A 25,731-nucleotide genomic window follows, 5' to 3' on the forward strand; every position below is an offset into this window, starting at 1 on the left:
TTTTTAAGTTGTGACTTCATACCATATTGGAATTGTTCAGAAGCATCTGTCCACTTTCACCTTTCTTCTTCACTCCCAAATTAATATAGGCTTCGTACGTCATGCACAAAAGCCCAATTCATTCTATTACATTAATTCTCCATTGATGTTTGGTTAACTAAGCTATTGACTAAGCTTGAACAGTTGAACTCCCTTAATTTTGTCTCTCTATATCTATTGTTCTCCTGCAATATATGAACTTTATGATTCTCTTCACATGCTACATATCAATTAAACTGCAAGTAATAGAACAAGGAACCACACATAACTAATCAAAAAGACATAAGGATTAAAGGAATTGAGACTAATAAAATCCTCAAATGAATAACTTCATCATTAATAAAGTACACTCATGAAATACAAAAGAACATAAAGAAACAAGCATACAAAAAAACATATATATATGTATAAACCATTCAGTCCTCCAAATCCTTCTCTACTTCAGAATAATAGGCGAAAGACGGCAAAGGACTGCGAAGCGGAGATCGTGAAGCCGGAAACTCGGAAAGCTGCCTTCCTTCACAATCATAGTATATAACTCCAGAGAAGTCCAATGGTTTACACTTCTCACCCATGAGAATAGTCTTCCTCCAAACATTAGTCTCATCATCTTCGTCTTCATCAATATCTACAAAGATGTCAGTCTCCTCAGAAGTCCTACTGTTCTTGCAGTCATCACTGGAGACTTTCTTCTTGGCACCAAAGAAAGGGATGAAACTTGCTCCACGAGAGAGAAGAGGTGTGACACGCCGTCGAGAAGAAACCGATAACCTTGACAGTGTAGAGTTGTTTCTGAGCTTCTTGCTAGCCACTGTCACTAATGTCTTCACAGAATGGAACACCCCTCTAATGGCCATGGTTGAAGATTATGATGCCATTCATGGTGGTCTATCCCTTGTTTTATAGGACTTTGTCAGAGTGTTGAATAGTTCTAACGTTTTGGAAGGGTATAATGGCCATAAGACTTTGGGAATTGTATGAAGTTTCGCAAGAATGTTCAAAGGTGTTTGTTGTTCAAAGTTCGTTGGTCTGGTTAGTGACCAAAATGGATGAAGATTGAAACTGAAATTAATGGATGGATTTTGGCCATGTAGGATAAGTCAACTTCAGATGCACTTAAGTAGGTCAACTTCTTTGAATCCAAGTCTGATATAGAGAATTGGTCACCCATGGGTTCTCAATCCACTTGTAAGTCCAGGTCTTTTATTCATAATGCCACATTGTCATAATTCCTTCTCTCTTTTTTTTCTACCTATTAGAAATAGATGCTATTCTAATGGTGTCTGTCATTTGTTATTCATACACATTTTTTCTGAGAGAAGATATATTACTTTGAAAGCGAATGTCTTAAATTAAGCTTCATCTAGTCATGTGTAGACCATCCAGGTTAGGGTCCATAAGCAATACAATCGCGTTAAGAAGATTCGTTTTCCCTGCGGTCTGCTCTGAATTTACAACTTGATCAACTAAAATATCTGATTATAAATAAAAAAAAATAAAAATAAAAACTAATCATTATAGTAACCATTAGTCAAATTATCTCAACTTACGCTATGAAAATACCAACAGCCTCTTTGCCTCTTTGTCTAGTGACATTGAGTTTTTGCACAAGGTATTAATTTGTTTTAAAGAGGATTTGAGATCGAATCTCCAAAATCATGCATAATGAGAGCACAAGTGTATTGAGACATTAAGTACTCCACTCTTATCCAAGTCTGGAATTGTTTGTTACATATTAGTTAAAAAAATTGAAAAAAAAAACTCTTACACCATGAAAGCGGGGTCATGGCTGAAAGGGCTTAAAATTCATGATTTATTTATTTATTTTTTTTCTTTAGTTTGTTTCAAGAAAGTAAATAATATAACTTTGAAAGGATTGTTTTAATTCTTAAAATTACATAAAATAAATTTTCATAGAAATGACAAATGCATCAAGGCAAACTTGTTTACATAATTGGTTATGAAAAGATGTATACTTTTTATATCAAGATGTGAACTTGTTTACATAGCTCTCAAACCTAAAATTCTATATTTGAAGCTTTAGACTCTATTTTTAATTCTAAAACATAAAATTCTAAAAATATTCTTCCTACTTCATAATTTATATATTTCTACCATAAACAAATTTAATTAATTTTAATTCTTTTTCACCTTTAACCATTGAATTTAAATATTATATTATTTAAAATGTATATTTTATTTTTTTAATATTTATTACAAATATTTATTAGCAGTGAAAGTGGCGATAACATGCCAGACTATTAGTCCAATCTACTTCCAACTTCATTAGTTGTATTTTAGGTGTTGTGGTTTTTTTTTATTGTTGTCGATGATAATCTATGTTATGACTATTTTCTAATTTTTTATATTATTGTTCATGTAATTTGTCCTAATTTTAATGAATTTATATTTCTTGTATTATTTTTTTCAACTTTTTATTTCTTATTAATTAAAAAACAAACTTGAATTATAAGTTATTAATTTGATTAAAATATGAAATTATAAGTACAAACTTTATAATAATGTATATTTATGTGGCTAAAAGTAAGCCAAAATTGTAATTTGATGACCCAAACCTCATTAAACAACTATTAATCAGAAGAAAAAAAAAATAAAAACTAAAAAAATAACTCGTGCTACAGTGACACAACTATTTGCATGCCACTGTAGCAAAAACTTGATTTGGCACAGGATTTGGTACTTAGTTGGATCGGAGCACGTCCTGTGCCAAATCAAGGCATCTCCAATTTATTTTACGCTCGGTTGGAGATACTCTAATTTACATCTTTTTTATACGTTTTGCATATGTAAACCGTTTACATCTTAAATTTGTTTACATCTTTTTATGAAAATTAAAAAGTATACACCTTGCATATTATATATATATATATATATAGCTTTGCAGGAAAAAAATTAGGTTAAAAGTTCAAAACAAAGCTAATGTTACCTTGGACTTTTTTAACTTTTTAACTATCACAGGCATGTGAAGTGACAAGAGCTGCAATTTTATATATATATATATATATATATATCATTGCAGGAAAAAAATTAGGTTAAAAGTTCAGAACAAAGCTTATGTTACCTTGGACTTTTTGACTTTTTTTAACTATCACATGCATGTCAAGTGACAAGAGCTGCAAAATTATTATTTTTATTTTTTTAAACTGCAGAATTATAGAAAACTGCACAATTATAGAAAACTGCACAATTATTTTAGATAAATGTTTGAATCTTTTTTCTGAAGAAACTGTCACCTAATATTTTGGGATTTCAATTTTGCAATTGTAAATTTCTTTCACTGATTTATTTATTTGGTTTACCTTGTATCCAAATTTCTTTCACTAATTTATTGGATTTACCTTATATAGATATGATTTGTATAAAAATAGATATATAACTTTGGTAATGAGATTAAAAAATAAAGACAATTGATTCTTTCTTCTTTCCATTTCAATTGTTATCACGGACAGTATTGTTTTTGTATTGTTCATGCACTGAATATTTTGGTATAATATTGTTCATCAGTAATATTTACGGGTCCGAGTGTGAGTACTCATGGGAGAAACAATGGCTTCCCCCTTTAAATTAAAGTTGTAGAGTATGGGGAATTTTTTAAGAAGTCAGTAAATTATAGTAACTAGTGTATTTCCATACATATTTATCTCTTTTGACAATCCCTTAAATCATAAGGGTAATTACATGTAATTCCCAATCATTGCTTTTGATAGTTGGATCCATATCATATAGTCACAATTTGCATGCAGTTAAAATAAAAAAAAAATGAGGGATGGGTGATAAATGTTATTTTTAGTTATTTATATGATAAATGTCAATAAGTTGTTGTAAACTACATGAATGAATTGGACCTTTACCTAATTCGACCTCCTAGATTTTGATTCCAATTTCTCAATCTCATTAAGGTTTTGTGAGGATCAAACCAATGAATTGGACTCCTCTTATGTATTAGCATATCTTGTATTTTTGGGAAATATGACAATTAGGTGTCGATCATTGATCGCTGCGATCGGCTATATTTAGATGAGAACTATTAGCAATCCATTATTGTAATCAACTATATTTAGATAAATAACCATACTAGTGTATGCTAGGCCAAAATACAAACTGACGTTAATATTCTGTGCACATCAATGAAGATGGATGAGAGTTTTCCCCACCACTAAATTGTTTATGACATTATGATAACCACTGGTTCTTCACAAACCATAGTGATGTCTTTATTGGTGGTAGAGAAATAAATACCAACTCTCAGTAGTGTACATGGACAAAAAATATATCATATGTTTTCACTTTTATTAAAATTAAAAAGCACATTTAAAAAAAATCAAATTCACATCTCTCCTAAATATAAAGAGAAACTTGAAACACTACTAAATTATGCGTGATTTGATAAAAACTATAGTAACACAAAAAATTAGAAAAAATAAAATCCAACATCTTATAAAAAACTTTATTCATGAGCATTTGCACATGCCTCTCGTGGCTTTATCAAACCACAGTAATGTGAAAAATTACATTCATTAGACACATCACAAATGAAACAAAAACAATCAATTCACAAATAAATTAAAAAAAGTCAATCCAACATCTTAAAAAAACCTTATTCTTAAGCATTTGTACTTGCCTCTCATGACTATGCTCAAACCACAGTGAGTGAAAAATTACATTCATTAGACACATCACAGATTGAACAAAAATGTCAATCCAACATCTGAAAAAAAAACCATATTCATGAGTATTTGTACTTTGCCTCTCATGGCTTTATCAAAAACATAGTAATGTGTTTTTGTTCTTTTTACAAGAGCGACAAACGCCACCCTACCAGAGTTGTTGTCAATAGATAAATAAATATAGTAGTGCACTAATTATAATAGCTTAATGATCACTTAGGGATTTATTAATTTGGCCAACATTGGCATAGGGTGACTAGAGTCTTATCATGTGTACACCAAAGAGATATTGTAGGAACCAAACCGAGTTAATAAATTCCCTGCCATGCAACCCTGAAAGGGATAGAAACAACATCAATGTTTTTAAAACCGGACCGGATCTACCGGTCAGACCGGAAAAACCGGGAATAGGACCACAGTTTCGACCGGTTTAATATCAATAGTTGACCAACATTAAAACCGGTCAAACCCATTTAAAACCAGTGAACTGGTCGGTTGATCCAAAACTAGGCAAACTCCGGTTTTTTTATTTTTATTATTTTAATGTTTTCTAATCTTATTTTCTCGGGCGCCGAAGAGCGCATGGATGCCGATCGCGTCGATGATGAACCCGATGGCGAGGATACCGATCGTGTTGTGCAAATGTATAACTCTTTGACGGGTTCTCTTTCTTGTGAGCCTTTTGCCATCCACAATCTCAACCTCCTTTCTCTCTCACGAACCTCCCTGAAGTGGCCGCCGCAGACGCTGCTCCCATCTACATTGTGATTCCATCTTTGGAGATCGACCCGAGCAACGGTCTCCATGACGTTGAAGACTTGAGAACTGGCCCTCCGCAACTTCCCTCGAGAGACTCTAGAAGTCGACACCATTGAGTGCAATCGGAGGTGCCTTCGGTGAGTCCTCCGATGCCATATCCCACCACCCACTGCATGGGACCAATTGGAGTAGCCTCATCTCCGGCCAGAGGGAGCGATCCGCATCAAGGTTGGCGAGAGAGCCAAAGCTAGAGAAAGCAATGACGAGAGCGAGGAAGACCCAAGCAACGTCATTAAATGTGGCGGCAGACATGACCATGCAGCTGAGATCGATGCAAGTGAGATCACGAATGTGGTGTTGGAAAGAAGAAGGGGATCTGCAGAGCATCCTATCAATTTCTATACTTTAATTAGTTAATATATGTTATTTGATTTTCACAAAGAATTAGGTCGACTGATTGTTCATATATTTCAACACTATTGTTCATGTATGTTATTATTATATATATATATGCTTTTATGACATCATCCTGTCAACCCAACTAACCCTTGACCCAAATATAAGACTAGTTCGCTCCTTGGTCCGGTTTTAAAAAGATTGAATAACATCCTCCAACAAGAAAAAATCATGAATAGTGAATAAACAATACTGCTACAGTATTATGCATATTATTACTACTCAGGAATTTGATCCTGACCCTTGACCCAAATATAAGACTAGTTCGCTCCTTGGTCCGGTTTTAAAAAGATTGAATAACATCCCCCCACAAGAAAAAAATCATGAACAGTGAATAAACAGTATTGCTATAGTATTATGCATATTATTATCGACTCAGGAATTTGATCCTGAGTCAGTCCATTTAACATTCTAATAACACTCTATTGCACTAGATCTATCCAAGGGCCGAGTTACCCGCTCAAGCCCGAAGGTCCACCCGAAAATTGTGAGGGCTTGAACAAATATATAAGACCCGATGACCAAGCTTTGGACAAAAAAAAAAATAAACCCATTTTAAAAGTAGTTCGGGTTTGGTTCTATTGGTAAAAACTCGAGTCTAACCCAATCCGGCCTGAATTATAAAATATATTTATTGATTAGTTTTATTTATACTTATATAGAATGGTTTGGATTGTTATTGATTATTTATTAATTATTTTTATATATACTTATATCACATATATTTATTGTTGATCGGTTTGAATTTTAATTTTTGTAATTTAATAAATATATGCATTTAGTATTTTAATTATAATGTGTTTTATAGAAGAATATTTGGTCATATTCACTGGTTAATATTTTTTATAACTTATTTATTATTTGATGAAAAACCTATTTGAACATATTTGGGCGGGCTTTGATTAAAAATCATCAAATTCGGCAAGGTTGTGATAAACGTTAAGCCCCATATTATTGTGCGAAACTAAGTTTGAACAAACTTGAATTGTAATAATTATAGATTTAGCCTAATTTGAACCAAGCTGTCTAGTTTGAACGGGCTCAGGCCATGTGCAGGTCTCAAGTTCGCAAATTAGTGGTGGTTGTAATGTGAAAAAATTACACATCACAAATAAAACAAAATGTCCAACATCTAAAAAAAGTTATTCATGAGCATCCGGCGCTTGCCTCTCATCACATCCTTGTTTGGCCAACATCCTTGTTTGGCCAAGATTCTATTTTACAATGAAACATTGGGAACTCGCCTCTCAAAAATTCTATTTTACAATGAAACAAACATTCACATTTGCATTTGTTCCCAAAATGGTTCAAGATTTCCAGCTCACAAAAATCCAAGCACTCTGAGCAGTGCTTGCTGGAAATCTCCAGCACTCTCCCTGTACAAATTATCCACTGAGAGAAAAACTCATGCAACGTGTGTTATTCAAGAGCAATCCACATCATCATCATCATTCCTCATCATCATCATCATCATCACCATCTTCATCCTTCCAGCTCATATAGATCAGTCACTGAAATCTCATGCTGCCAAAAAACTCCATGCCTGTTGACAAATGCATGCTTGTTGCTGATCTTCTTGATTGCTGAGTTTCTGAATCACAATGACTTCTCTTTGTACTTGTTGGAGCATCAGAGCAAAACCATGCACTAGAGGATGAATCCCAGTTCTCAAAACTCATTGCCATGTCTCCCAACATTCCCTGCAGCTCCTCTAAACTGTACTGCTTCCGCTGTTCTCAATTTCCAACATCATAATTAAATAAAACTTCAAATAATCCCACATTTCCTTAGACTTATGTATATCAGTAAAAATATATATATATATATATACCTCTCTTCTAACTTGTGTCATGAGGATCATCATTTCCTGAAGGAAATCAGTGAAACCCTATATGCATGAGAAAGCAGAATGTCAGTGCTGAGAGCTAGAACAAAACATTAATCACAAAATGAAAGAGGAATGCTGAGATTTGTATCTGTACCTCTGTATCTTCATCATCTTCAAAAGAATTATTATAGAGTCCAGAATCATACAACATCCTTTTCTTCTCATCAGACAACACTACAAATTAACCAAACAAAAAAATCATCAATGTCATCCTTTATTTAAACGGTTAATTAATGAATGAACAAAAGAGAAAAGAGAAATTAACTACCTTGGTATGCCTCTTGGATAGCATATTTGATGGAAATGAACGACCAAACTTTTTCTCTGAAGACTTAATAGATTTTCATGATATAAGATAATTGAGATAAGAAAATGACTAAGCAAGCACATAATTTGTATATAAATCCGAAATACTTATTTGAACAATATAATCAAGTAGAAAGATTTTGAAAAATGCACACATGAATTTGAACCATAAGAAATAAACTTTAAATCAAAACGTGATAAATATTACAGATTCTATATAACAAGACATAGAGTAACTTGTAAAAAATGTGAAATATTTTTATGTAGAAAATGTGTCTTAGAACTCTATAAGTTTAATTTTGAAGAACAAAAAAAATAAAAAAATCCAACAATACAATAAATAAAGATAAGGAAATAATAGAACAATTATTAAAAAGAATAAAAACTTTAGAAAAAGAAACAAGTAAGCTACAAGAAGTATTAAAAATTACAAAAGAAATAAGAGATAAAAGAAAAGAGTTAATGATACAAAAAGATGAAAAAATGACAATATGACAATAGCTATTCATAAACAGAAAAATATCATAATATAAGAAGAGGAAGAAGATCTCCTGAATAATTATTCCTAAGAGCATAAAAATAATACCTAGAAAAAGAAGTAGAAAAACCTATAAAGAGAATCATATCCTAGTGAATTAGAAAAAATGATTAAAGACTTACAAGAATTTAAAAAAGGGGAATACTTATTTTTTTAGTATGTAAAATAGGCAAAGTTTGTTTTTTTTAGTGTGTAAAATAGGCTTGTGATTGTAGTAGTATTGTAGATAGTGGAGAATCTTTATACTCCACAAATAAGTGTCATGTCATTGTACTGTTGTAAAACTTGAGCTTGAGTGGTTTTAGCCCATGGTTTTATAAGTGGTTTGAGTCCCTTGGAGTCTATATAAGGCTCCTTAGTGTTTGTAAGGTGGATACACCCTACCCCTTTGAATGAAATAAAACACCTCTTGTGATAAAATCCCTCTCTTGTTCATGCATATACACCCTACCCCTTTACTTCACTTAGGGCTTTAGATCACTCGCCCAAACAATGGAGGAGCCCCAAGTAAGTTGAAAGACATCCCCAGGAACTGGTCCAAGGCACATTTATCTACAATGTGTAAGTGTGATATGTTGTTGAACAATCTATGTGAGTGCTTCAACAAATATATTTTAGAGGCAAAGGGAGACTTGTGTTAACTATGATGGAAACTATAAGGATCAAGCTGATGGAGAGGGTTGTAATGAAAATACAAGTAGCTGAGAAGTACCCGGGAGTTCTATGCCCTAAAATTCAAAGGAAGGTTGATAGGATCATTGAAGAGTCCAGTAAATGTTGGGCTAAGCAAGCTGGCGGTGCAAAGTACCAAGTTTCTTGTGGACCAATAGACCAATATGTGATTGATTTGGAAGCCCTAGTTACTCTTGCAGAAAATGGGATCTCACTAGTATTCCTTGTATTCATGTTGTGGCAGTGATGGTTAGTATTGAAGAAAGCTAGACCTGATAAATTTGTCCACTCATGTTACTAAAAGGAAACACAATTGCAAATTTATTCTCATTACATCCAACCTATCAGAGGGGCAAAAATGGAGTCTTGTGCGTGGAGAACATACAACCTATTCTATCTTCCATGTTGAGAAGACCTCCAGGCAAGCCACACAAGAACAAAAGGAAGAAAGCAGATGAATTAAGTTGAAGCCAATCCAAGTTATCTAAGAGAGGAGTACAAATGACATGTAGAAAATGTGGGCAATTAGGACATAATGTCAGGACATAGTAGACTTCCAAAATTTCCTGTAAGTATTTTATACTTCATTTCTGAGCAACTTCAGTGTGGATTATGTTATACTAATTACCAAAGCATTGATATGTTGTTGTCCATTCTTTGTAGAATAGGAGAGCTGGTAGAATTGCAAGGCAGACTGTAAAGAAACCTGGGACTGAAAGGGTAAAAGCTTGTAGATCTCTAATTAATTGGTTAAGATAATTTGGTATTCACATTTGTTTTCCCAAATCAGAGAACTCTTTTTGAGAAAAGAAAACAACTCAAGTTCTACAACAACTATTAGGTGGATGCCTGATGTGAGTTTTTTTTTGGTCCTTTATGTTTTTTGTTTTAATGATTCTCAGAATTGGTGATTTGTGATTTTTGGGCCTGTCTACAGAGTTCTTCATAAACTATAACTAAAGATGGATTTCAAAGGGTTCAACTAGGTGCAAGTCAAAAGGTAGGTCTGTCATTGTATGAAAATCAGTTTTCATGGGCCAATAATAGGATATTCTCAATCTGTGTAATTTATTTATAGGGTTATTCTCAAGCTTTAAATCAAGAGAGATCTAAAATGGTACAAATCATTGCAAGGCAAGAGTTAAATTAGTCATGTTTTATGGTTTAATTCTATCATACACTAATTTCTTTTATTTTTATTTTTTTTCTCACTTAGGGTCCTTGTCTACCTATAAAAAAATTTTGTAATTCTTTCATAGATTTTTTGTCTTGTGTAAGATGTTAATTCTGTATTTTAACAAGTCAAAAGGCCTAATCTAGCTGGAAAAAATATATCCACTCAAGCTCATGCAGTAACTGTAAGATGGATGCTGATGTAAGTTTGGTTTGTTATTAATCATTAACAAATTTTCCTTTCAATATCTTTCTACTTTGATGGGTTGTGATATTTAGGGTTGTATAGGGTACTTCTCAAACTATGAATACACAACAAAGCTATGTCACAAAAGCTGGTTTTGCACATCCACTTAGGCAATAACAAAAGATGCAAGAGAGATAAGTGCCTTTAAGGTATATGGGAGGGTATGGTTATCTCAAGCTATAAAGGTGGCACTGTGAAAAGAAAGATGTCTCAATCTGTTACAAATGCTCAACAACAGACCAAAACAGATTTTTCCAAGGGTGCACATGAGCAAAAAGATTTCTACCGGGGAGGTTGTGCATGCTATAGAAGCATTAATTAAGCTTATTTTTAGGATTACAATGGCCAAGTGTTTTTGTTGTTTGTTTATTTTTTAATCAAACTACATTTACAAAGGTTCTATACTAAATATTTGGAAACATATCACATGATACTATCACTTTTTGTATGAATGGTTGAAGTTGTGTTTTGCTAATATAAATATCCATTTTCAAACAAAAATCTATGATATCAGCCTATGACTTGTGTTGGTCAAGCTCTATCTATTTGCAGTTATATGTGACAAGTATATTTATTGTCTCTCATGTGTTCATTTAATAACTATAATTTTATTGATTGATCAACAACTTACAGAATTGGTAATTCAGCAAAGTGTGCATACATTGGTACAACAAAAACTTGACACAACCACTGAGGCATGCTACTTACTCACTTAATCTTTACAAGGTAATCACCATTTTACATAAATTATAAGTTTTGGATAATGGTATACTAAAACTGATACCTTTCATTTAGGGGTGCTAACGGGGTGGCGCGGGGGCGGGGAGACCTCTCCCTGTCCCCATCCCCACCAATGAGGAGGGGATGGTGGGATGGGGATTCCCCATCCCCACGGGGATACCCACGAGAATTCTCTATTTGCAAGCATACTATTACATTTTGGAACATGAAAAACTACTCTACACAGATATATACATAAAAATATGATAACGTCAAAATTACTCAACATAGAGGCTAACAAACTTGTCAAACCAACATATCAAAACTTAAAAAAAAAATCTCCAAATGGTTGTTAATATAAATCAAAACATAAAATTTGGAATTCATACAACTAGGTAGTACGTCATTACAATCAAATACAACGACTTACAATCAAATATCTAATTTAATTGTTATTTGTTTAAAATAAATATTTTATATAATTAGTCCAATTAAATTAAAATTAGAGTTTTTTATATCATTACTTAGGCCTTTGAATTTTTTAATGTTGGAAAAAATTACACACACACACACACACACATATATATATATATATGTATATGTTTAATTAGGTCGGGATCCCCACAGGGTGGGGAGGGTATTCCCGCCCCCACATAGAAGGGATTCAGGGAATCCCCGAGGGGATAGAAGATTCTCGCCCCATTACCACCCCTACTTTCATATATTTGAGAATAATAATAGTTACACTTGATCATTACTCTCAATTCATATACTTTTCTAATGGCGTACAACTATAGTATTTTTTAACTAAAGTGAGGGGAAGTGAGTCAATCTATAAAAACTAACTTCATTTCACTTCCAAAGTCTTTTTTGAACTCAAAGACCTTCATCCAACACCTGAATCCTTCAATTCTATTCTCACTTTATGAAAAATGAACATCAGAAATCTTGGAAGTGATATCACTTCCCCCTCCCCACCATTTTCGGGAAATGGCACTTCCCTAATTTTCTGACTTCCCCTCACTTACAGTGAAATGAACGGCCCCTTAACTAATAGCATGTGAATATAACTAAAAGCTATATGTTCCCCTTCAACAAGAGGGCATCATACTCCGGTTCGTTCTTTCAAGAGTACATCATCTCTCTCTCTCTCCCTGTGCACAATCGATTCTTTTCTTCACTTTCTTCTTCGATAGCTCCCTTCCTCACCAAACGGCTTTTTTTTAATATTGTATATTTTTTTATTTAATTACTAAAATACCCATTTTCATAATTATTTACGGAAATGCGCATGATTTTTTAATAATTTTTTTAAAAAGTTGTGGGTCCTACTCATTTTTTTTAATATTAGACTTTTATTTTTTAAAAAAATCATGAGTCCCATTTTTTTTTAATATTAAACTTTTATTTTTTTTAAAACCACGGGTCCTATTACTATTTTAAATTTAAAAAAGTTTGACATCCAAACCTTATAGTTTATAGTATATTTTTATAGCTTGTTTTTATTCCCACTTCTACTCTCTTAATTATATTTTAACTAATTTTAATAAACTATTAATAATTTAAATAATTTAATATTAAGCATCTAAAAATTTTAACATGTAAAAATTACTCCCATAACTAAAACAAATTAGTACATATATTATCAAAATATTCAACAAGTACAATATTTTAGGTTACATTACGACATATGACTTAAACCAGCTGCATTCAGACAATTTTCAACAAGTGTGTCTTCATTGCGACATAAACCACAATGCTTTGGCTAATCGTTATTCCTTATATCCATCTCATTACGAATTTTAGTGTATTTTGGGTGCCCTGAAGGTGGTTTTCACATTGTAATATCAAGAAATAGACGTGGAACATTACAGGGGTTTCAGTATCTCTCATTTGACATTAGTTGAAACTTTTTATGTTATACATTAAAAATTATCTGAAACTTATAAACATTATCTACATATGCCTGCAAATGATGATGAATGTATGGCCACACTGCAAGAACATGGCAACAAAGAAAATGAAATGTTTGAAACTCACCGTAATCACACCATCATCTTCTCAAATCAATGTGGTAACTACTAGCTATACCGCCGCACTGAGGTGGTGCCATTTCATCTACCATGAAAAACTTTTCCTCACGATCAAATTGACGAACATAAATGCTACATGTTGTTTGTTAATTTTCCTGAATTGTCTTCATTAGTGCTTCCAAGAATATTTGACCTGATGTAATTTGAGCTTGTGCATGTATAACTTTCCTTACAAATAACTCAACAAGTTGAAAGTAAGTTGACTTAACTAAAGCTATTATAGGAAGGTTCATTGTCCCTTTTAACACTGAGTTAATACATTCAGCTAGATTGGTGATCATATGACCATTCCTTTGACCTTCGTTGTCAAATAATTAAGCCCATTTCTCCCGTGGTATGTTATCTAACCACCTTGTTACCTCTATGTCAAAGTATCGAAGAATGCCACACCAATAGGTAAAATCATGAGATGTTTTCTAGTAACCTACATAATTAATAGCCACAAAAAAAAATCTTAAAAAGAATAATAACAATAAGAGAATAAAATTATCAAAATTTAGATTTACAACTTACCAATGTTAACAACTATCCGTTGCATTTTTTTTTATTTTTTGAAATGGCACATAAAGTTCACAGATATATGTCTAATACAATAAAAATGATAGGCATGTGGGGGACTCATCTGACGACCAATTACTTTAAATACTCCTTTGATAGCTTGCTAATGATCAGAAATAAAACATATACCTTCATACGGTGTCACGTCGGCTCGTAAATGATTGAAGAATAAATGCCATGCATCTAACGTCTCTTCTTTTATAATGGCAAATGCAATTGGAAGAATATTTTTATTACCATCTTATGCAATTGCAATCAACAAATTCCTTTTATATTTTCCATAAAGATGTGTACCATCTTTCTGCACTACTGGCTTCCAATATTTGAAACCTCCACATATGTGTGGAAACTCTAAGAAAGCCTATGAAAAACATTAGTATCACGTACCGGGTAATTTCAATCATATGCTAGTAGAGTTTAGAGATCGATTATTGTCCCTAGGGCAAATTACTATCCTAATAGCCATTTCGATATCTCATTTTATGACTTCTCACAATTACCAAATATAGCTTCAATCGCCTTTTGTTTTGCAATCCATACCTTTCTATATATCGGTGTGTACCCATATCGGTTCCTGATCTCCGCTATCAAAACAGAGACATTGATAGATCGCTTCTCTTTGACCAATGCATGTATACAACAAGAAATCATGTTTGAATCTAGCTTTGAATGATCTTGGGAGACCATTGCATTGTACAAGTGTGTGAACACGTTGTATTTTGTAATCCCCCAAATTTTCTTTCTCTTGCTACAGGATGCACGAACTCTCTAACTGCATCCATTGCATATAACTTGCATCTTCCAAAATACCGAGTTGAATCAGACTCAATTACTTTTATATACCACAGACTTCTGAAAGCAGTAATTTCTAATTGTTGTTACAACAACATCTTTGTTTTGAAATTGCATACCTACATGAAATTCTTCATTTGTCATTGCCCCTCTTAATGTGTTGACATATAGTGAAGGGTATTCAAGAAATTCTGGTGTAGACATTTGCTTCCAAATCAAGTGTCCTCATATGTGTCGGAGGCTCATATGCTGGCATCGTCATTTCTACGCCTTCATCTTCAGTGCTTGCTTCGCTATTATCTATATAGTTATCTTCATTTTGGTCATCTACACTTGAACTCCCATATTCACCAATTTCATTTTCACAATACTGAGCTCCACATACAATTCTATAACTTGAACATCATGAAATGTTTGGTGGCAGTTGAACATCATTTGAGCATCTTGGTCATTATGTAATTTGAAAGACCAATAATAGATCTTCGCTTACTTGAGGAAATAGGCATACAGTATTTGATTTGTGTAATTCTTCGATCATCTATAATTTCTATATTTTCTACAATAGTTCTCTTTAAATTGGCTAAAGAGATATTATTTTCTATATAAAAACAAGAATGATCATCCGATGAAAATATTGTTGCTCCTCACTTATAGTGATTGAACTATTGTAATAAACCAAAACAAGTGATTTTTCTATCACTGTAGAAAATAAAAAAAAGGTGAATTTAATGAGAGCAAATATGTATACTAAAAAAATTGGAGGAAGCTTATATGGAAGTCGATTGGTGAACACGGATCAAAAAACATACCTGAGTCCATTAATCAAGATTGAGTAGTTAGCAATCATAGAGAAAGTGTGGCCTTTCGTCGGCGTTCCTTCTTCATGAGCTTATTCTTTCATCAAGAGTCCGTACGGCTCTTGGTCGGTGTTCCTTTCGACTATGGTAGCATCCTTTGTTCAGTTTTTAAAAAATATGAAATTTTCTAGCTTAAATATAAATGAAATAAAATAACTTAGCACAAAAACTAGAATAACACAAGTTTTAGAGGAGAACTTTTCTCTATATTGATAATCTTTCTTACACCAATGCTTGTGTATTTTTACAAAAGAGACTTTGAGGGTTTATATAGGTCTCCACCAAGCAAATGGATAATTATGATTAATTTGATTCAATGGCTCTCGTAAATATGGTATGTGCCACCTGCCACTAATAATTCATCCTATCAACCTCCAATAATATTTAGAGATAATTTTAATTTTTATTAATGTTTTCCACCTGCCCCAATAATTGTATATTTGACTATTCTAATATTTGGAGATAATTTTAATTTTTACCTTATTAAAATTTTGACTATAATACTTTTTATCTGTTAAAATTTTGACCAAATATAACAATAATTTTTATCTGTTAGAATTAGTTTAAGTAGAAATAAGAGAGTAGAAGTGGAAATAAAATAAGTTATAAGAAAATATTATGAAACTATATGGGTTTGAATGTAAAAAAATAAAATACTAATAATTTAAAAAAAATAAAAGCTTAATATTAAAAAATGATGGACCGTAATTTTTTTTTAAAAAAATTAATATTAAAAAATGAGTACGAGCCGCAACTTTTAAAAAAACTTATACAAAAACAAATCATGTCACGCGCATTTTAGTAATTAAATAAAAATATATAATATTAAAAAAAAACCTCACCTAACATCATGATTGGAAAGATGGAAAAAAAAAATAGAATTTTGAGGATTAAATCGGGAGAGATGAGAGTTTTTATTGTAGAGAGAAAAGAACATGGAAGACAATCTATGTGGTATTTTTGGCAAGTTGGCGTGGAAAGTTGGCAATGACGTGGCGAGCCATGCCAGCTTGTCATTAATGTTGTTCATCAGATGGGCTTAATTGGAAGGAAATTAATAGTTATGGACGCAATTGAAATTTTTTAAAATTCAGTGACCAAAATAAGAACAATCTTATAGTTTAGGGACTACTTAGGTAGTTTACCCATTTGTTTATACACCTTGCTTATTATATTGTTATTTATTTAGGGAGAATTGGTTATAAACCCTTCAAAAGTTTTATAATTGCATATTTACCCTCAGAAAAAACATAATTGTATATATGCCTTTGAAAAATATAGGTAATTACGGATATGCCCCTACTGTTAGATTTCGGTAATCAAACTTGATTAACTATGGTTATAACTTGGATTAAGATATACAAAAGGTCCAAAATAATCTTTGTACAACTTAAAAAAAAACTTTTCAAGGGTATATATGCAATGGTATAATGGTAATTTTATATATTTGTTGTTTGTTAATGGATGGGTTTTCAACTAATTTGAACCCAAGGGTATATACACAATTATATATATTATTCAAGGGTATGTATGCAATTAACTTTTATTCAGAGGCAAATATGTAATTTTAAAATTTTTCTAGAAGTACACCTGCAAAAGCCCCATTTATTTACATATATCTTTGTAGTAAAAAATTAGGAAAAAGTTCTAAACAAAGCTTATTTTACTTGACACTTATTTAACTTATTAAATCTCTATCACATGCATGTCAAGTGACAAGAGTTGTAACTTTTCTGTTATTGTGTTGGAAAAGTGTAGAATTTTAGAAAAACTAGTGAAATTCCATGAGTGTAATCATGTGTAATTCTCGGTCATTGCTTTAAATAGTGGGGTCCATATCGTGCAGCCACAATTTGAGCGGAAGGATGAGGGATGAGTGATAAGTGTTATTTTTTATTTTTTTATTTTTACAAAAAAAGTAACAACCACCATCTGGCGAGGGGTGTCAAAAAACCGTCATACCATCTGGCGAGGGGGGTGTCAAAAAACCGTCATACATAATAATACACTAATTGGCTTAATAACACACACACAACAATTAGGGTCGACCACATGCGTCTAAGATGGTATAGCAATAACAACTCTATAGTAGTAAATCCCGTGTCCCTTGCAACTCTGAATGGGTGAAAAAATACAGCTCCTACCATATGGGACCCCGGTAAACAGTGAATGAACAGTATACTAAAATATTTAACAGTATATTTGTATAATACTACATAGTATTACAGCACAAGAAATTCGATCTTGCATCACTCACCAACCACATATGGTGACTTCTACTAGGCTATCTAGTGGTTGCCATAAATGTTATTTTTAATTATAAACAAAATAAATGTCAATAATTTGTTGTAAACTACTCATTCTATTCCTTTTTATCTGTCATTTTCTAACATTAATAAGTATTTATTACTTTTTTTTTTACCAAAATTACCCTTAACACTCTATTCAACTCTCTGGTTAGAATTAAATATAAGAGAAAAAAGTGAATATATAAATTAAGGGTAATTTTGAAAAAAAATAACTAATTTTTTTATAAAATTTTGTAAAATAACCAAGTTTATTTGTATGTGAGATTTGGTTAATCACGACAGATTAAAAAAGAACAAAGGGGAGTACATGAATGAATTGGACCTTTACCTAAATCGACCTTGTAGATTTTGAATCCAATTTCTCAATCTCATTGAGGTTTAGTGATGATCAAACCAATGAATTGGACTCCTCTCTAATTATAATTACCGTAAACTACAGTAATGTGATATTTATATGGTTATTGCTTGAATTTCTGTAGATAAAAACCCAAACCAACGCTTCTCCGACATCTCGATTGAGAATCTTAGGCATTCTCTTGACTTCCTGAGTATGAGATCGGATGACTAAATAAGCACTGCGATCCCACAACTCCCTTTCGAGTGATCTATTCCTTTTGTTAGCTCGAGTAAACCTTTGCTATTAGAAAGTACTCACATTTTTCCCCAAACAAAAAGACCTGAGATACTACAAGACTACACGCGCTTTGATCAAACCATAGTAAAGCGAAAGTTTACATTCATTAGACACATCACAAATAAAACAAAAAAGTCAATCCAACATCTTAAAAAAAGCTTTATTCATGAGCATTTGTATTTGCCTCTCATCCTTTGATCAAACCATGGAAATGTGAAAAATTACATTCATTAGACACATCACATATAAAACAAACAAGTCAATCCAACGTCTGAAAAAAACTTCATTCATGAGCATTTGTACTTGCCTCTCATCTCTTTGATCAAATCATACTAATGTAAAAAATTACATTCATTAGACACATCACAAATAAAACAAAAAATTCCAACATATAAAAAAACCTTTATTCATGAGCATTCGTACTTGCCTCTCATCACATCCTTGTTTGGCCAAGATTGTATTTTACAACGAACAAACATTCACATTCACATTCACATTCACATTCACATTCACACTCACACTCACATTTGTATTTGTTCCCAAACTGATTCAAGACCTCCAGCTCACAAAACTCCAAGCACTATGAGCAAATGCTTGCTGGAAATCTCCATCACTCTTCCTGTACAAATCCACTGAGAAAAACTCATGCAATGTGCCATTCAAGAGCAATTTACATCATCATCATCATCATCATCTTCTTCTTTCTTCTTCTTCTTCTTCTATATACAATCCTTCCAGCTCATAAAGATCATTTACTGAAATCTCATGCTGCCAAAAAAACTCCATGCCTGCTGACAAATGCATGCTTGGTGCTGATCATCTCCCTGATTTCTGAGTCTCTGAATCACAACTTCTCTTGGTACTTGTTGGAGCATCAGAGCTAAAGCATGCACTAGAGGATGAATCCCAGTTCTCAACACTCTTTGTCATGTCTGCCAACATTCCCTGCAGCTCCTCTAAACTGTACTGCTTCCCCTGTTCTCAATGTCCAAACATCATAATTAAATAAAACTTCAAGTAATCCCACATTTCTTTAAAATTGTGTATCTATATATATACCTCTCTTCTAACTTGTGCCATGAGGGTCATCATTTCATGGAGGAAATCAGTGAAACCCTACATTCATGAGAAAGCAGAATGTCACTGGTGAGAGTTAAAACCTATAAAGCTCGGACACTCCAGGGAGCTTGACGTACCATTGTCATACCTATATCCTACACAGACGCACCATGGGCACCACTGGGCACGGTATTGGATACTCTAGATACTATACGCTTTGTGAATGATTTTTCTAAAATATTCAAATATATTTTCTAATTACTTCCCAATACACAAAATCATTAACTTAATCTATAGATAAATATATGACATATATTACATGAAAAATTTATAATAAATTTTTTTTATAAATATATAACATCTTTTATAGCAGTGTCTTGCCATGCATGTGTACTTAAATTTCATGAGTCACAGTGTCACTGTATCCATGTTGTGCCGTGTCGTATTCTTGACTTTCATAAATTGTTGTCTCACTATGTCTGTGTCATGTTGTATTGTGTCACCGTTTCTGTATCGGTGTTTGTTAGGCGAGAACAAAACATTAATCGAATGCTGAGATTTGTATCCATACCTCTGTATCTTTTTCATCTTCAAATGAATTATTATAGAGTCCAGAATCATACAATATCCTCTTCTTCTCGTCAGACAACACTACAAATCAGACAAAAACATTCATCAATGACATACTTCCTTCAAACGGTTAATGAATGAACAAAAGGGAAAGAGTAATTAACCACCTTGGTATGCTTCATGGATGAGCTGAAAACTCTGGTTGGCCTCTGCCACAATGCATGGGTCTTCTGTTCTCCCCAGTTTATCTGGATGCCATTTCTACCAAGCATTGAATACAACCTTCTTCAATTAGCTCCAAACAACAAATGGATTAGAATTAGAGAAAGGATTGGGGAAAGATGACAACTTTCAACTCACCATGGCGAGCTTCTTGTAAGCAGAGCGAAGCTCAGAAGGGGAAGCATTGGGATGAACACCAAGCACTGAGTAGTAGTTACTTTTTTTTTGTTGTTGTTGTTCTTGTTCTTGTTCTTGTTGTTGTTCTTCTTCTTGTTCCATGAAGCTGAACTCCACGAATGGAGAGGAAAACAAGAAGAAAAAGTACAACTGAGAGCTTAATCTGTATTAATGGCAGAGTATATAAAGAGAAGATGATGATGGGAAGATGAAAGAATAAGAGCTAGGAGAGCATAATTTATCAATGGAATGGGATGTTGTGAGAGACCATGGGAAGACTCTGGAGGTTCAATGGCGGGTCCATGTAAATGTTGGGATTATTTGTATATAATCATTAATTACACTCTCAAAAATGCGTTTCACATATAATTTAAACTCTCATTATTTGTTAAAAATTATAACCCAAATATCAATAAATCACTATGTTCATGGGTTTTTTATTATGTTATTCTTTGCAAAGGAAGATATTTTGTAGGAAATGAAACACGATTAGGATGAAATAGCGGGAAACATATTGATAGGGACAGTCATAGTTTTTGGACCGAAAGTTCCAGATTGAATCTTTGGACACTATCTGGTCTGGTTAGTCCTTGAAAGGACTCAGAACCACATTTTACAAACATAAAGAAAACGTTTTTACTTTTCAAAACTAAGGGTGCGTCTGTGGGCAACGGAGAAAACATGCTGTTTGTGAGTCTTGTTATAACCAGGCTAACCATCATCTACTTGTTGCAAAGGTTTTTTTTTGTTTAAAAAAAAATTTTAATATGGGTATATTATAGTTGTTATTTAATTTTTAACCACTCTCATAAATTAATATAATGGTTGGTTAACATGTTTTTTCTCTAAGTGAATTTTATTTATTTAAATTTTTTTTGGAAATAGAGAGAGAGAGAGAGTTGTGGTAAGCCACAAGTATTATTCAACCCATTAACTTTGGCAAAGAGAAGGAAATGAAATACCACTACTAATATAGTCACTAAATTATATCATTATTTTTGTGTTTGTGATGATTATTGCTTAGTCATCTGTTATTTTTTTTTTATATAATTATAAATATACTACAAGTAAGTTTCAAAGAATGAAATATCAACTAGCCTATTATAAAAGTGTTTATATGTTAAAATTTTCATTAACTAGCACAACATAATCAAATTTTAACTTTAAATAAATAAGTAAATAATAAAAGTGTTTATATGTTAAAATCTTCATTAATCAGTGCAATATAATTAAATTTAACTTTAAATGAATAGACAACTAATAGAATAAAAAAAAAGACAATGTGTGTTAGTCCGGTGAAGTTGCATTTTTCATTTTTTTTTCAATATTACATGATAAGAAAATTTTACCATAATGAGATTATAATCTCTAATATATTATTTTAGGTAAATATTACAGGCTTTCATCATCCTATGTGTTTGTCCGCCCATATGATGAATCTTTGAAATTTTATTAAACCACAATAATTAATTCACTTTCCTATTTATCTGTCCTCTTATAGTGTTTATCGTTTTTATTAAAAAAAAAAATCACTGATCAGCATGCGTGTTGTGCAAGTGAGAATGGTGGCAATAGCATTTGAAAGCATCTCAAATCACATTTGGCCCATCACATCCTCTAGTGGTTTGGTTCTCTGGAAAGAATAATTTAGGCATTACTATCTGTTAATATAGTATGTGTGAATAGTTTAGTTCCACATCGGTTAAAAAGAAGAACGGGCATATATTTATAGAAAAGTTCTCAAAGAAGATCATTACTTTTCTGCAAAGTTTGATCTTGGGATTTTGTTATATCCTGAGAGAATTGTTGCAAAACCTAGTGCAGACCTGAGGGCGATAAATTCCTAAAAGACATTGTTCTACACGCCTCAAAATCCACTAAATTCTAATTTCAATCTCTGCTTTCTCTAACATTATCAAACTCAATTTAACTTCTTTCATGTTTTTGATAAACAATGTATAGAATCCTTAACTGTTGATTTAATAAAATAAAATACCCAATTTTTTTATTTACATAAATGTTTATAGTTTTTTAAAATAAAAAATAGTCTTTAATTGGGGGCTTTTGTAAAAAGAGAGGAAAAACCAAACAATACTCTGTTTCTTCTTAGACTTGCCGCCGCGCCCTAGGGTTTGCGCCACCGTGCCGCTGCCGTGAGGCCCCTTCCCTTCTCCGGTTGTCCCTTCGGCGGAAGACCACCTTTATTGCATTCCTCTCTGGCTTCCTACCTGGCTTCCTACGTGGAGGTGAGCTTCTCCATCTTAGAGCTGAAGCAAGTACTGGACTTTATTGTCATCTCATCGATGGATCTCTCTGAAAGAGCCATCTTTGTTTCTGTAGATTTCTTAGCTCTGCAATAGTAGCCGCACGCCTTTTCAAGATTGCTGAAGAAGGCTTTAGGTAATAACCTAGTTTGGGGCTTTGTTGGATTTCATTGCTTTTTCTTTATATCTTATGATGTATGTTTTTTAGTTGTTTTCCAGTTGGTTTCGAGAATTTTGATAAAGGCCATTTTTTTCTGGTTATTTTTAAGTGTTATTAAGTTAAAAAGATGAACTTTCTGCTTATCTAGTTACCAGTGTTGGGCCTGGATGTTTGATTAGTATTTGCATTCTTGAGCATTGGATTTCAATGATGCTTGTTGTGTAAATTTAGTTTAACTTTTTCAGCTTCGTTTGTGTGGCCTGCCACATGATTTTTGAACTAGAGATCTTGGTTGAACTTTAGTTTTTCAGATATTGAATGCTGATGTATTTTTTTGGCGCATATTTAACCCATTGAGATTGGCGTTATTGAATGCAATTTCAATTGAAGACGTCGTGTTTACTCTCTCTAAATGATTGTTTGTTGCATAAAAAAGTGAGCCCTTTTGTGTCCTGTCATATTGTTGTTCATATGGAAATTAACAGACTATCCTTGGACTATTTTCTTTTTAAATCTTTCAATTCTAAAGGCTTTCAATTCATCATGTTTGAATTTCAATTGCTCTTGTTGAATAATCTTCTTTGTTACCGCCTGAGATATATGTATTTGAGAGTAAGGATTGAGCTTTTTAACTTTCATTAAATGCCTTATTATCTGGTATGAATGGTCATCTTCCTTTGCTTGAAACATTCATGAGCACTTGTAGTATTGGCTTATGCAACAAGCTTGTATATAATTCAACTTTTTGAACAGTTTGCTCTGAGTTTTCTATATGAACTTGTTTCCAAGATGGCTGTCTTTGGATATTTTACACCCTTTCCGCTGTGTTCTGAGTTTCATTCTTTGTTGATGTGGATGCTTTGCATTTGTGCTATTCTTACACTGAATTATGCAATGTATGCTAACATCTTTTATAACTTTTCAATCCAGCATTCAGTTTGGTATAATTTGAGTAGCTAATAGCTTCCACTGCTGCATTTGTAGTTGACTTTGGGTTTGTTACTTGATTTTGTCCTTGTATTTACCATCTTTTCATAGAATGGAAACTTTTGCCTGCTCTGTGATATGCATAGTAATCTACTCCGCTGTTACAGTTATTAATTAAAAGGCTTCAAAGGATAACAGTATTTATGTGAACTGTTTCTGTTATTTAAGAATTGCTCTCAAGGTCCTGTAATTTTTTCAATCATACTTTTATTCAATTAGTAAGGAATAATATATTAATTGAATTTTCTTATGTGTCCTTTTAGGTTATTTCTTTTTCAATTTGATCTATTAGTCATGAAGAATAAAGGATCTCATTTTAGCTTAGTGTATGTGTGATCATATCACTATTTAGCAGATTACATACTGAATTTCTTTTTCCTTGTCAATACGCAGCAGATCTTCTACTAATTCCAATGTCAAATAACAATGAAAAAGCACATCACAATGGCCAATCCGGTCGTCTACCCAGGAAACGGTTTTACAGAGCAAGGGCACACAGTAATCCCCTCAGTGACTCTCATTTCCCAATTCCCATCTGCCCCTCTGAAGTCGATTATGCGCAGCACTTTCCTCATTTCTTCCCTTCTGTAATGTGTGATCAAGACAAATGTGATGCACCAGTCCCCAAAGTTAGGTTTGCCGACATCGGTTGTGGTTTTGGTGGATTGCTGGTCAGCCTCTCTACACTTTTTCCTGATGTCCTAATGATTGGAATGGAGCTCAGAGACAAGGTAAACAAGTATGATACTTTTGTGACTTATTTTTTATGTTTCCATTTTATATTATGGAATATTTTGCCGTGTAGGTTTCAGAATATGTAAAAGAGCGGATTCTAGCCTTGCGTGCATCAAATCCAGGGCAGTATGAGAACATCTCTGTTGTTCGCACCAATTCAATGAAGTACATTCCGAATTACTTTGAGAAGGGACAACTATCTAAGATGTTCTTTCTATTTCCTGATCCTCACTTCAAAGAAAAAAACCATCGCCGCAGAGTCATCAGCATTCAGCTTCTCGACGAGTATGCATATGCATTGGAGGTCGGGGGGATCATATATACAATCACAGATGTTGAAGAGCTCGGTGATTGGATGAGAACTTGTTTGGAGAATCACCCTTTGTTTGAAGCTATACCAGAGGAAGACCTCAAAGCGGATCCCGTTGTTGAGCTTTTAACTAGTGCAACAGAGGAAGGACAGAAAGTTGCGAGAAATGGTGGACAAACTTTTAAAGCTTTATTTCGGAGAATAGCTTTCAAGGAATGAATCTCTTAAGTGACAACTTCTTATCTTTGAGTTACATGATCTTGTTTTTTTCATGATCTTTGAGTTGCAGAGTTTGTGAGAAAATTTTTGAACTAATTGGTGTAAGGAAATAGTGATTATTGTAGTTCAGTGTGTCAGGTCAGGTATGTATCTTGCCCTTAAATTTGAGGATTGGTGCTATATCATATTCTTGAAGATATACAGAAGGAAACATGATGAGATCATGACAATTGGCAGCTTGCAGATGTTAAGACATCACCAAACACTCAACTTTATTGAATATACAAGTCTTTGGTGGT

At 32.9% G+C, this 25,731-nt stretch overlaps 3 protein-coding genes across 6 annotated transcripts; 1 reads left to right on the forward strand and 2 right to left on the reverse strand.

Annotated features, from left to right (window-relative positions):
• Nucleotides 1–360: 360 nt before the first annotated feature.
• On the reverse strand, nucleotides 361–900 carry LOC120259460. Its single transcript, XM_039267068.1, has one exon. The coding sequence runs from the start codon at nucleotides 894–896 to the stop codon at nucleotides 456–458; it is 441 nt and encodes a 146-aa protein (XP_039123002.1). The 5' UTR covers nucleotides 897–900; the 3' UTR covers nucleotides 361–455.
• Nucleotides 901–19,004: 18,104 nt separating this feature from the next.
• LOC120258550 (protein CAJ1-like) lies at nucleotides 19,005–21,019 on the reverse strand. The gene is made up of 5 exons (XM_039266007.1): nucleotides 20,719–21,019; nucleotides 20,526–20,619; nucleotides 20,360–20,439; nucleotides 19,789–19,845; nucleotides 19,005–19,704 (listed from the first exon to the last, which is right to left on the reverse strand). Exons 1-5 carry the CDS (start codon nucleotides 20,857–20,859, stop codon nucleotides 19,546–19,548), a joined length of 531 nt encoding a protein of 176 aa, XP_039121941.1. The 5' UTR covers nucleotides 20,860–21,019; the 3' UTR covers nucleotides 19,005–19,545.
• A 1,823-nt stretch (nucleotides 21,020–22,842) lies between these two features.
• On the forward strand, nucleotides 22,843–25,656 carry LOC120258549 (tRNA (guanine-N(7)-)-methyltransferase). Of its 4 annotated transcripts, none has more exons than XM_039266002.1 (4): nucleotides 22,843–23,003; nucleotides 23,098–23,157; nucleotides 24,562–24,899; nucleotides 24,974–25,656. In XM_039266002.1, exons 3-4 carry the CDS (start codon nucleotides 24,582–24,584, stop codon nucleotides 25,430–25,432), a joined length of 777 nt encoding a protein of 258 aa, XP_039121936.1. In that variant the 5' UTR covers nucleotides 22,843–23,003; nucleotides 23,098–23,157; nucleotides 24,562–24,581; the 3' UTR covers nucleotides 25,433–25,656. The 4 variants fall into 4 exon arrangements, with proteins under 4 accessions (XP_039121936.1, XP_039121937.1, XP_039121940.1 ...); XM_039266003.1 differs by having other exon boundaries at nucleotides 24,565–24,899; XM_039266006.1 differs by lacking the exon at nucleotides 23,098–23,157.
• The last annotated feature ends 75 nt before the right edge of the window (nucleotides 25,657–25,731 follow it).

The sequence above is a fragment of the Dioscorea cayenensis genome, chromosome 4 (genome assembly GCF_009730915.1).
Source record: "Dioscorea cayenensis subsp. rotundata cultivar TDr96_F1 chromosome 4, TDr96_F1_v2_PseudoChromosome.rev07_lg8_w22 25.fasta, whole genome shotgun sequence".
Lineage (NCBI taxonomy): Eukaryota > Viridiplantae > Streptophyta > Magnoliopsida > Dioscoreales > Dioscoreaceae > Dioscorea > Dioscorea cayenensis.